The sequence below is a fragment of the Eimeria necatrix genome, genomic scaffold (genome assembly GCF_000499385.1).
Source record: "Eimeria necatrix Houghton genomic scaffold, Enh_scaff15, whole genome shotgun sequence".
Classification (NCBI taxonomy): domain Eukaryota; phylum Apicomplexa; class Conoidasida; order Eucoccidiorida; family Eimeriidae; genus Eimeria; species Eimeria necatrix.
The window spans coordinates 1,019-13,469 of record NW_013654970.1 but is presented as its reverse complement, the minus strand read 5'-3'; the positions used below and the strand labels follow the sequence as shown (position 1 = coordinate 13,469).

At 50.2% G+C, this 12,451-nt stretch overlaps 4 protein-coding genes across 4 annotated transcripts; 2 read left to right on the top strand and 2 right to left on the bottom strand.

The window, feature by feature from the left end:
* Positions 1–86: 86 nt before the first annotated feature.
* Positions 87–1,699, bottom strand: ENH_00017980 (hypothetical protein, conserved; the record flags this gene model as incomplete). Its single annotated transcript, XM_013584340.1, has 7 exons — positions 87–201; positions 425–503; positions 612–683; positions 816–916; positions 1,060–1,199; positions 1,305–1,387; positions 1,522–1,699. The coding sequence occupies 7 exons, from the start codon at positions 1,697–1,699 to the stop codon at positions 87–89; spliced, it is 768 nt and encodes a 255-aa protein (XP_013439794.1).
* A 477-nt stretch (positions 1,700–2,176) lies between these two features.
* On the top strand, positions 2,177–3,216 carry ENH_00017970 (60S ribosomal protein L22, putative; the record flags this gene model as incomplete). The annotated part of the gene is made up of 3 exons (XM_013584339.1): positions 2,177–2,323; positions 2,761–2,892; positions 3,091–3,216. The coding sequence occupies 3 exons, from the start codon at positions 2,177–2,179 to the stop codon at positions 3,214–3,216; spliced, it is 405 nt and encodes a 134-aa protein (XP_013439793.1).
* A 2,063-nt stretch (positions 3,217–5,279) lies between these two features.
* ENH_00017960 (hypothetical protein, conserved) lies at positions 5,280–6,328 on the top strand (the record flags this gene model as incomplete). Its single annotated transcript, XM_013584338.1, has 3 exons — positions 5,280–5,548; positions 5,700–5,763; positions 6,116–6,328. 3 exons carry the CDS (start codon positions 5,280–5,282, stop codon positions 6,326–6,328), a joined length of 546 nt encoding a protein of 181 aa, XP_013439792.1.
* Positions 6,329–7,079: 751 nt separating this feature from the next.
* On the bottom strand, positions 7,080–9,007 carry ENH_00017950 (hypothetical protein; the record flags this gene model as incomplete). The annotated part of the gene is made up of 4 exons (XM_013584337.1): positions 7,080–7,304; positions 7,425–7,593; positions 7,755–7,950; positions 8,218–9,007. 4 exons carry the CDS (start codon positions 9,005–9,007, stop codon positions 7,080–7,082), a joined length of 1,380 nt encoding a protein of 459 aa, XP_013439791.1.
* Positions 9,008–12,451: the final 3,444 nt, after the last annotated feature.

The following is a 12,451-nucleotide window of genomic DNA, read 5'->3' as shown; positions in this document are numbered from 1 at the left end:
GGCCCTGGGCAGCCTAGCAGTGTCACGGTCGCGACTAACATAGATATCACCCGCCAATGCGTAGCCAGACTGTAATGAAGTGATATTCAGTCCTCTTGCACCACCACATGGTTACTCCAGTATTCCACCGAGCGCGCGTAAGCTTCGCGATTTATGGACACGCCGCTGCCTCCCTCCTCTATGAGCGCATTCCGCATGATCCTGGAGAAGAAGGACATCAGATTTCGCTCCTGCAAGACTTTTTGGAAGCATTTGTGTCGCCTTTGCTTGCCGACACTTGAAAATATGGTCGTACGATTGCACGTGGAGCGGGATGGAGTCACACAAAGCAACGATACAGCACTACCGTCTATTCAATACGAACGGTCGAAGTTGTCAGGGCAGCGAGGCCGTTCGACGTTTCTGTTGTACCGTAGTTGCTTACGTTATAGGGTTCATAGGAAGCTCAAACGGTTCATCTTGTGCCTTAATAGACACTATGAACCACTCAGGCTTGGTTGGATCTGAAGAGAAAAGCAAGCAAGCTTTCCGCGACTGTCTAGCTGCCGCTATTCTACACAGGGCAACGCGACACCAATGCATAGGACAGAGCTGCATTTCGGGAAACCCACCGATAAGGACTTCACTCTTTGTCATTGCAGCATTTTCTTTAGCGATTTGCTCCCGAGAGTAGAGAATTAGATCTATAAGTACACGCAGGGCGCACTGTATTGTCACATGCGATAAGTGTCCCACAGCACCTCGCGAAGTGCATGCATGGCGACCAGTTATCGCCAATTATTCGTGTATCTCGTGGCTATGAAAGTCAGCCGTACCGAGGTATTTAGCACGATGCAATTGATGTCGAACGACGGACGCTGGCAGCCACCGGGACAAAACAGGAAGTTCTTCTGGCCTCCGAGCCAAGTACCCCGTGCTAAACCAAGCAGCTACCACAGTATACGAGTGAGAACCATAAGAAGTTCCATGACTGTGGTTGAGGATGCATAGTAGTCGTTCATATAAAGGAACTTCGCTAGCATTGGACGCCGCCGAGCTGTTTCGTTTTAGGCCACTTACCGGATATGGCCTACATTGTCCTCTGTAATTGGGATCGCAGAGGCTCTAGCTTCTGTGAAGTTTTCAATAAATAGGTGCTTGCAAAAAGGGGCGTAGCCGTCAACTAGAGTCAAGCTTTTTCGCTTCAAGATCTCGTGAAGCTAAAGCAGAAAAGACATCATACGAACAGGCGTGTCTTCTGTCCAGCTTCAGGCATGCAAGATCTGGTATATTTCCTCTGCGTCAAAGTATGCTCTATGATTCACCTGTTTCATAAACATATCTTTATCCATTGGAATTACTGTTCCCGGGTACTTCGGATCATCGAATTGCCTAAAGCAAAATGGTTCTGCGGAAACCACACAAGAGGCTAATGCACGTACTCTCACGACAAAAAAATGAGCGGATAACCAAATGACCAAACATGACCCACATATGCATCCGCAAGCTCTGTATAATTGTACTCCCACACAGTAATATCACCTAGGCCGACGGATAGCATTCCCTCCGGTGTATGTGTAGTTGCAGCGCCTTCTGAAGCCATTCCCACTGAATGACTGAATCCTCTTCTCCTGCCGAAATTGATCCCCCTCTGTAGAACTGTTGCTCGTGCAGTGAGCAGAATAAAGCTCGCAGCTCTTCCCAGTCTAGCAATGTGCATGCCGTGCGACACCGCTGCAACAACACTTGGATGTGGACGTCCTATGCAGAGAAGGAGGTTTCAACTGGAGGAAAACAATTTGGGAATCAGGGACGTATATACGGATGGTGAGTGTGAGACGAAAAAAACATTGCCTGGATGGATCTTTAACTGGCAGGGCGTTGCCACAGAAAGAAATGCTGAGGAACTGCTACTAATCCATACACAGTTCTTTTAAAAAAGAAGCTCCCGCCAGCATTATCCTCTACTAGTTCTATTTTACCTTTGTGTAGCTGAATACAAGCGCTATGTAAATGCACTTCTGGGATTTTGGGGCTTTGGCTTACTTACGGAGGCGGACACTCCCCGCACCGGCAGCTTCTACCTGCATGCCATTCCCCCAGTGCTTCATTTCGGGCAGAAACAATCGGAAATAAAGTCCTTTCCGTTGACGTTCCTTTTGTGGGTGCATCGTTGACGGATTTTTGTGTGGCCACAATGGTGTCAGCATCCGGTGCTGCTCAGGCCCGCAGCCACATGTCGCGAGGGAAGAAGGCTGCCACAGCAGGCAAAGCTACTAAGATCAAGTTCGTTATCGACTGCCAGAAGCCTGTTGAAGATAATATTCTTGAGGCCAAGGGTTTGGTAAGTCGGTTCAATGCTTGATGGGGCGGACTTTACGTTGCGATGTACGGCGTTAGTAGACCTTGCAGCTCTTTCCCTTGTCCTTTCTCTGTACTTTTTGACGTCGTTTAAAGTCTTTCGAAATATTCCAATGTCAGAGTAGGGTTGTGAGGTGAGGCCTTACGAGTGCTTACCCCACCCCACACCCATCATCGGCGCTGTGGTTCCGCAACACGTAGCCGCTGTGATCGGCCTCGTAAATAGGGCCTAACTCTGCGGAAATGCATGCACTAATGGATATATATAGTCTGGCTGAATTGGTGCATCCCGCGCACGGTAAAGTGTGAAACTGTGCCTGTAACGGTTGTTCCGAAGTAGTGGGAGTCGTATTTTGCTGGTGTATATACGGTTCGCCGTGAGAACAGTCGGCGGCAGGTTTTGGGGCTGTTTTTGCGCAGGAGAAGTTCTTACAGAGCCGCATTAAAGTTGCGGGGAAGCTGAACAACTTTGGAGAGAAAATTGAGGTTTTCCGGGAGAAGGCAAAAGTATGCGTCACCGCCGAGTTGCCCTTTTCAAAGCGTTACCTGAAGGTACGGCCACAGTTGTTGTACTTGTGCTCAGCACACTTGGTTAGTATGAAGGGGAAGGCTTGGTCAGTTGAACAACTAAATAGCAGCGTAATTAAGAACAGGAAGCCTTATTCTAGGACGCGCCGACCATTCTTAGTAATTCCTGTCACCATCTGCTTTTGCACAAGACGAGATCCGTAGTCCGTACTTTGTGCGCAGTACCTCGTGAAGAAGTATTTGAAGAAGCAAATGCTACGCGACTTTCTGCGAGTTGTTGCAAATAACAAGACGTCGTACGAGCTGAGGTACTTCCAGATGCCCCAGGACGACGAGGAGGCGGCATGAACTAAGCGCACTAGCGTGTCCAGAAGCGGTCTTCTTGTTTACAAATCAAACAAATTTCTTTGTTTATTGCCTGCCCTTAATCGGCTTTTCGCAGACAGGTGAAAGCTAATTTGGGAACGGCTACGCTGCAGCAGGTTGCGTGCATCAGTAGATATGCCAGTACCAGAGAAGCCCATGCGTAGTGTAGTGGGCAAAGCGTGTAGTCAGAAGAAAGTTCAATTCTAGACTCAAGTTTTGTTACTGGAGCCGCGCCATGCGAGCGCTCCCGCTGCAGCATGCTGCCTGCGGAGCAGCAAGTCCTGCTACCGACGAACTTTAGACTCCCGTCTAGAGTCTAGGGGGCATTCGTCGGCACTGACTGGGGGACAACGCACGAAGCAGCCGCATGAAAAGCCTGGCAGTTCGCAGTGCTCTCGCGGGCGCGGCTGTGCGGGAGCAGGCGGAAGGGGGAAGGAAGAGAGGCCCGTGACTGCCACCCATGACCTCACCGTGGCAACGTTGGTCAGCCTGCCTGTCTCACACCTTTGAAAACACTGCTGCGTCCACGGCCGTATAGAGTCCGGTGCCTCGCCTCCAAGCACCAAGGGGATTTCTGGCTGTTGCTCAGCGTGCGCTGTGAAGTGGTTTTGTTCCGTGAGCACATGTTCACCAACGGTTTCATTGCCGTGCACCACACAGCAATCTTTCGGCAGAATGCTTCGGGGCATTTTGCAATCGTGTTGATAATCGGCGATGGCGCTAGTTGGCATTTCGAGCTGCCACGTGCTCGATAGCAAGTCTTCGACGGCGGGCACTTTTAACAATTGGCAAAGAAAACAAGGAGAAACAATTTAGTATTTAATGTTTTTGAGTCTCAAATTGAAAAAAAAGAAGGTGGAATTCCCAATTGCCAGGCTCCGACGCTGAACGGCAACGTTGGAAAGGGCATGACAGTTTGACCTGCAGAAGTGAGCAGTTTCGAAGAACCAGCACCTTTCGGAAAGTACAAATAATAACCTACAGAAGCAATTCACTTTACTCGATACAATCATTTGTATATTTCGAGGAGAGTAGTAGCCAGCATCTATGCTGCTCGAGCAGTTCGTACACAGCAGCGGCATGAAGGATCATGATGAGCTGGGCTAGGATGCGCTGAGTTCCTTATGCCTGGTCTGAGTGCCAGTACATTCAACTAGTAGTACCGATGCTTTTTACAATTTCTGTCTGTGCCGCTTTGGCTTCAGTCGACCTCACTTAGAGGGACCATGTCGCTTTTCATTAGGAGGTTGTCCTTCCGGTTCATCAAGACAGCAATATGTACTCAGTGTATTCTCCGTAAGGATCCCGTTTCCTTGAATGTTTCATATGTTTTTACTTTTATGCACACATGAATCACTTTTCAGAACCCATATTTATCTCTTGGTCACTTCTTGGTGTCGAAGCTTTCGAGACACGGAACCTCGGTAGTTCCCCCTTGAAATCACCGCTAAATGATGGACCCCACGAGAAAAATGGCAAGGGAGTTGTTATTTTAGCCTCAAAATGCAGTTGAAAAATTGAAACACGCTATAAAACCAGGTTCTTCCAACTTTTTTCCGGCCGTTCAGGAGCAGGCCTTCACGCCATCCTCACTGCCATTCAAGCTGGTAAACATGCATCATATTACTCAACAGATGGGCAGGCCACCACCCAGACCATTCAAATTGTAGCCTGCATGGCTTCTACGGGCCGCCGATGCTATTCCAAGCAAAACAGCCCTCCCCACCTCGCTGCCCGATGAGAAGTTGCACGATGGGCTGCAGGCGACGCAAAAGATAGTGCCTAAGGGCTCTCAGAGCATCGCCCCTCCACTGTCATTCCTAGTAGATTCTGTGACACAACCACTGGTTTCGGGTCTCCACAAGAGGCAGCCTCATGACTCGCACACCTCTGGAGCCAAAGCGTTTGCCGAAGAGCCAACGCATCTTCAAACGGAGGAAGACGAGCTAAGGAGGGGAGATGGTTTCATCGTTGGAGCTGCCTATAGCGGCCCAGATTTCCAGCCGCGAGAGCCTGTTACGATCGGGGAGCCTCCGATATTTGCAATGCAGAATGTCTCCATCTTGCCACCGCAGGCTCGGAAGCCAATTAGTTCAGCTTACCGCCAATTTACTTCTCAGATGCAGAAAGCTGCAGTGGAGTACTGCACAACGAACAACTTGAATTGCAGCGAACAGCATGCCCTCCAGACTGCTATTTCTGTGGCACTGAGGACATCTCCGGCAGCCTCCATGTTCAGGCAGATCTCAGCATCTCTCAGTGCAGTTGAGGTAATGATGCACTATATATTGCCTCAAAAGTTGAACTGGAGACAGTAAGAATAAAACTTTAGGGGGCGGTGGCAAGTGCTCTGCGGCCTCTAGGCTGGCCAGGGGACCAGAAAGCGGTGCCGAAGCCGCCGCCCAAGCCGCCCGTTCAAACAGCAGAAGCCGTGCAGTTTGCCTTTTCACTTGTGGGGACTTCAGTGGCTCTCCTGAGGAGTTTTGTTCGCGTCACGAAAAGCCCGCAGCCACTAATACCCCTGGACACGTACGTGTGGATGGAAAATAGAAAAAGATGGGCTGCGGTGACGTGGAGTTCTTCAGGCAGCTGCATGATCATCACCGCAGCATTCTGTCGAACCTATTATACAATGGCCGGCAAACAGAGGGCTGCTCAATGATAGCGCCGCTGAAGCTGGCCTCAAACTGTAGAAGTTTCATTATTGAGGTTCCTGCGCGCACAGACAACTGCGTAGGAAACGGCCTTGCTCAAGGTAGTCTGCAAAAGGAGATGTGCGGTGATAATACTGAAAAGTTATCTTTGCACAGGCGGCGCTCTCACTTCATTAACGGTGCATGGCTTTGAACTTTCGTGTCTCTCCTCACTGCGGTGCTCTCAGCAGTACATTGCACATGAACCATACAACCTCGACGGCGGATACCACTTGACGTCGAGATTGGGGGGCTCTCTTTCGTTCGAGAAAATAATACCCACGATTGATCCTCTGGACAGGTCGTCTAATATGCTGTATCTGTACAAGTCCGAGGAAGGCAAGACTGCCAGCGAGATACTGAAGTCTTCACACGTCGCAGTCAGCGCCATCCCGGTATAAGCTTCGCACCTCCTCCTTCAACACTGCAGTTATGCGAGTCTCTGAAATGCAGCACGAGGATGACGTTCCCGGGCCGTTCGCTTACTTGCCCATGTCATCATTCGGCTTTCCTCCTTACCAACGCAATGCGCCACCCGAGTGTCAGAACGCCGATGAATTTCCCTTTCCTTACTGCCTTCTACACGGAGTATCTCACTGGCGCTTCACTGAAGTCCGTCCGAATTCGTCTCGTCACAAGACGAAGTACTTTCCAGCTATTGTTTCAGTAAGTTGTAACGATGCACTGAACACTAGTCCCTATGTATACATGAGCGCGAGCCAGTTCCATGCGGACTGTGGAGTTTAACAGGCATCTGTTACATTGGACTGGGGCAGACTGCTATCCGTGATGCCTTCTGGTGCTTGACTAATCTTGTCCTATCGCTGGCCCACTTTGTTGCATTTGTAGGGAATGCATCTTGTCCGTATGCAACTTGTCTACAGAGGGATTCGCTGCACAAAAGGCGACTGTGTATACACACGTTGATCCCTTCGCAGTGACACAGGCTCGGCCTCGACATATCCGCATACTCTGCATGGCCCTAACTGCGTTTTCCTAGCCCTGCGCAGTCTAGAAAAGAATGCTGTCGTGGCTTGCCCGTGTTCTCTAAACTGCGGGACCTATCGCCCAACTGGCAACATACAAGAGAAGAAAGACGCTCCGGCAAAAAATGCAAAACTTTGTGGCGAAGGCAGTTGTCCCAGCTCCTCCTCAATTACTCTTCAATGGCTGTTTGACCCTGCCATATTTGTCATTGAAATCAATGAGTCCGGCCTCGATGGCCTTCTCGTCCCAATAGGCAACTGGCCGTTTGGTGCTTACCAAAAAATTGACTTTGCGGACATCAAGGCCCACGCAAAAGCACAAGTATGCGCTGACTGCTGCAACACTCCTCCCCACACCAGCATTGCAGTGAACGTAGACGCTGTGGCCGTTCTGTTCACAACCGCGCAAGAAAGCAGACAGGGAACTTCGTGAGGGAAAGAACAAAATATACGCATTCGGCACTCTGCCTTGTTCTTTCTCCCGTGAGGTGGGTTGGGGGAAGCAGACTACCTGAATCAGGGCATCTAATATCAGGGCACACTGGGCCACTGCAAGCTTCCGGCAAGCATCACTCATGTCCTCTGTGGGCATCCACACGTAACGGAGGCCGGCGGACTCGTACAGCTGGCCCGCTGCCTCCGGCGTTCGCTTGCTAGCCAGCGGATCGGGGAAATTTGTCCTGCTCACCAGAAATGGATGACAGTGGGGAAAAAAATAGCAACTACAGGAATACAAATAACGACGAGCACACACTCAGTGATCTGAAAGCGCCGCCAAGCGTGCTCCCTCCGCTGCCTGACTTCGAAAAAGAGGCCCCATTACCGCCACCGTTTGGCTTACTTCATGTCATCTGCAGTTTGCATATTGAAAACCACGGTCACTTTCAGCTCCTCCTTCAGCTGTCGGATGTGCTTGAGCTGACGAGGGCAAGATCCCACGTAAAGATTTGGGAGAATGCGCGAGTAATGCATACGTCCCTGTGCCTTCACAGTGTTGTAGAAAAATGTTGTGTGGCCGTGCTCACTAGCATCCCCAGCTGCAAACGTAGCACACAACTGCATCTGCGCCGATCTATCACTCCACAGTCTAGCTGAACAGGACAAAGAACCCCAGAGGCTCCCAAAGCAAACTGCTGGAGGCCTGCGTGTAGCGTGAGTTGTGTTGTGTCCACTGTGACGCGCAAGAACCAAGTACCGTTCGGGTCAGCCGTCGTCTTAGCGCAGGTCTGCTTAGCAAACACACTGACTATCTACTTTTTAAGTATGCTAGGTGCTTGTACACTCCGCTGTTCTAGACCGCCTACTCCTCGGATCCTCAAACCTGGAAACCTTGCACAGATACAGTACCTCCAGGCTCCCACTTTCAGATTCATCCACCACAACGTCCATCGGATCGAAGAAGAACTTCCTGTTAGTCTCCGGGCCAGACCCCTCCCAGATAACATGTAGGCTATTGGAAGGCGGCTCGGCATGCTGCGCGGGAGCGGGAGGAAACAGCCAAGTACGCCATGTGCAGGAAGGGCTGCCGTAGGCAGAACGCTGAAACGATTCCCCAGGTGTATCTGGCACGTACGGAGCCACAGGCTTTTGTGAGTTCCACAAAATAAATTTGTATTCGAACTGCACTCGCTTAAGAGGGTGCTGCTCAAGTATTGCAGCAATACGAGGTGCCCTGTGGTCAACACGGCAGTAAGCCGCCGCTGCAATACTTGACGCTTCGTCGTTTGTTGAAGAAAGTGTATCTGGGAGAAATGCCGAACGCTGCGTCCCTGCCGATGCGGAGTCTCTGCAGGTTATAGCTGCTATTAGCTTATCTGAAAAAGTGTCAGCAGCACCTTCCGTGCCGTTACACCGATGGCTGCTGGACCCTGCTGCCCCTGCAGCGGACTGCCCACAGCGTTCCAGACTTTTCTCGTTGACCTCCACGTCTGCGAACCACAGGCTGGGTTCAATCCCACCTTCAGAAGGCGAGCTGTATGGCAATAACGGGAGGCATTTGCAAGGATCCCAACGACCTAAGAAGTCGGGGCTCCCCGAAACTCCTAGTTGAGATCCAGGCGGAACAAATGCTACGCAGCTAAACCGCAGGCGCATTATGCTGGTTGCTATGGTGGAAAGCCTGCGCAGCGAGAGCCCTGTTAGACCGTCAGCGAACGAATACAGCACTCGTCTCGCTAGAGCAGGGTTCCGCGCCGCCTTGGGCTTTCGGGCACTGCACTTTGTAAGTGTGACTTCGGGTGAAAGTCTAAATATGCTTTATGAAAGGCTAAGTCGCATACAGCTACGCCGCCTTCCCTTCATGGTGGAATGGCGCAACGAACAGGTGTGAGCGAGCTGGACGATTTAACGGCCTTCAAATAATGAGTGGGCTCTCCCAACTGCTGTGACAAAACCTGGATGATAATTCTTGATTCCTTCGTCATCAGCAGAGAAATGGCAAATGCATCGTTCGCCATTCTCCTAGGCCGTCGCGACAGCCCTGCGAACACGTGGACCGTCCACAACAGATTCAAGCTTCGTCACACCACATGAGGTGAATGGATGCTTTCACTCCGTCCTGATTCTTAAAATGGATTCAAGTGCCCTCTACTAACACTGATATTTGTTGTCATGCCGCCATGGTCAGTTCTTCCATGCAATCTGGTTGCTGTCATATGGTAGTCAATGCACGATCCAGATTCAAGGTGAGGCGCTCATCAGACTGTGCTGTCTCTGACGAACGGCACACGGTGTGAGCTCTAAATATACTTCTTTCAAATTTTCGTTTCGAAAGTTGTGGCATAATGACGCCGAAGCAACCAATTCACCTTGGCGATGTAGATGGCTAATCATGCTGTATTTCAATGCGCTACACTCACTGGTAGGTGAATCAGGTGTGCTGATCTCATGTACTGTATCAAGCCCGTGGCACGTGTAAGTGAAGTGTCAGAGATAATAATAAGGCACAGTGTTGATGCATGATGGTGTTATTTAGGCGTTTGAGTTAGATTCGGCGCTAGGTGCAGCTAAAATGCTCCCCATATGGGGGGCTTGCAGACTACGTAACCAATATTGTGAAACTGAACAACAGAAGATTAGTTCCGCTTGTCCAAAAAGATGACTTCATGAGGGCCTAGCTCTAAAGTTCCACTGTCAGCGGATAACTCTGGGTGGGACACACAAATGGGAGGCTTCATGAAATAGCACGAGGGAATCATCCGCAGGCTAGCTTTTTTTCTCCAATATGAGGATTTAGTGGCATGAATAATGACTTCTTCAGCTCTCTGCCTGTTGTTCACTGCAGTACTGCTTATATTTCAAGCTAAGAAGCATATTAGTTGTAAGTTCGTGCCCCCTACCGTGCAGCTGATGGTATGGCTTGCTGCTAACCACCTGATCAACTCATTTGATGAATGAGTTCCATGAATAGCAACCACTTGGCCGAACTTCGACCAAAATTTACGAATTTCACGCATCTGGCACTGCCGACCCCCAAATATCATGCCAAATTGACAGTGTTGATGCGTTGAAGTGTGAGCTAAATCTGACAAGCGTAGGAATTCACCCCTTTTCCAAGTTTTAGTATCGGCCAGGGAAATGGACGCATACATAAGGTGGAAATACTCTAAACGTGCGACTTCAAAACCGAGTCAGCTGCTGGAGCGCAAGTTACGTGCCAGATATTGAAGCAACAACATGGAAAAGCATCAGGCTCCCCAGTAAAAAGGCAGTTGGGTAAGGCAAAATTTTTGTTGAAAAGAAGGAGAACAGGGGGCCTTCCAGTCCCCTCTCTGCCTTGTGGAGCTCTTCACCAGTTGTTAGTAGAATGTTAGCACGGGATGCACAACAGAAACGTGGACATGCATGCATGTATATACGCCAAGGCCCGTTTGTGCAGGAAAGTTGAACGTTTGACACTTCAGTATCAACACTAATTGCTGTAGGTGATGTCCAGCCTTCAACACTTGCTCTTATTGACCGATTGGGGTAAAGGACTCCTGTTGTGTACTAGAAAGGCTCCGAGGTGGCACACCTTTTCGCTAGCAGCTCCGCCTTCTGCCTCAAAAGGCTCATCAATAAAAACTACTAGAATCAATACATAACTAGGGTCAACTCAGAAGGCACCATAATCTAAGTGAAGCATTATGGCTATTGTATTTAATGGGTTTGGTGAATCAGGCAGACTGCCGTGTAGCGTATCAGTACGCCCTAATGAGGGAGAGCCTTTCTAACTGTGACTGTTGTCTCTTTGGAAGGCGAAGGCTTCAGGCATTTCCAAATTTCCTTTTTCTCAAAACTAGGGGAATTCCCCCCCCCAAGCGTCGTCTAAAAATGGTTCTTGCCGACCCATGCCGCTATACCGGCTTTCCACAGGCGTTACAAGGATAGCGTATAACGTGGAACGGCGCTGGAACCTCTGACCAATGTTCATCTGCACGACGCAACTAGCGAGACCCAACTGCTGCCATCTCTTGACCTGCTTAGGTTCCACTCTAATTACTTAGGAATTCCATTTCTGTCGAGAAAAGTGCCAAGCAATGAGGTGGGTGGCCCGTCAAGCAGCTGCCCGCGTCAAAGCTATGTCACTGAAAGTTTGTTGATTCTCGCAGAGGCTAATTTAGAATCCATGAAAGGTACGAATACTGCACTTTTCGAGGAGAGATTGCATGCTGAGCTAGAGTGCTTACAGCTTTCCATCATGTGAGCCAGCGCGGCGTGACATCTAAATCACCTGTGGGCCTGCAAACCCCAACGCTTCCGATGAGAATCATCTTTCCAAGGATACATGGAACGACGACGCAGGACACTACAGTGAGAGTGTACCGGAGACTAGCGATGCAACGGGGTAAGCCACCAGCAATGTGCCTGGGGCTCTAGTGTGCAGCAATACAATGCTGTGCAGACACATCCTTCAGAGGCTGGATGCTTCGGAACCAGAACAAATAGCATGCAGTTGTAAAGAATCATAAAAGACTTAGTGTTGCAGCATCTCCGGTTCATCGCGCCCTGTAGCTAGGCTCGAGGCTCGGGGTTTGCTGCTGCACTGATGCTGTAGTGAGCGGAACTCTGCTTGGCTCACATGTATCTGTCCTGTTCTGAATACTCAGCTTCAGACCTATCAATTCTCTCAAGTGACACTGTTTAAAAGCCAAAAGAATCCCACCACCATCAAGGTGGGCACACATCCCTGTTCTCGCAATATTTTTCTCTCTGTATGGGAGTGTTGAGCGCTGCAGCTTCGGCGTCTCTTTGCAAGCCTCATGCCCTGGGACTGACTGCGCCGCATACATCATCCCTTTGCCATGGCTACGCGGCCTAGAACGCTCGCTTCCAACCACGCCTAGGCCCGCACGTTTAATCGTTCCGTCTTCTCAGTGCTAGGACGGCTGGGCGCCCTACTGCTCTTGTCCACCGGCTCGGGCCGGCCTCGTTCATACGTAGGACAGTCCCGAGCATAGTGTCCCACACCGCCACACTTCTTGCAGATTTCCCCCAGACGTCTGGTGCGTTCCCCTTTGCTAGGGCAGACACGTGCCGGATGTCCGCGACCCTGACACT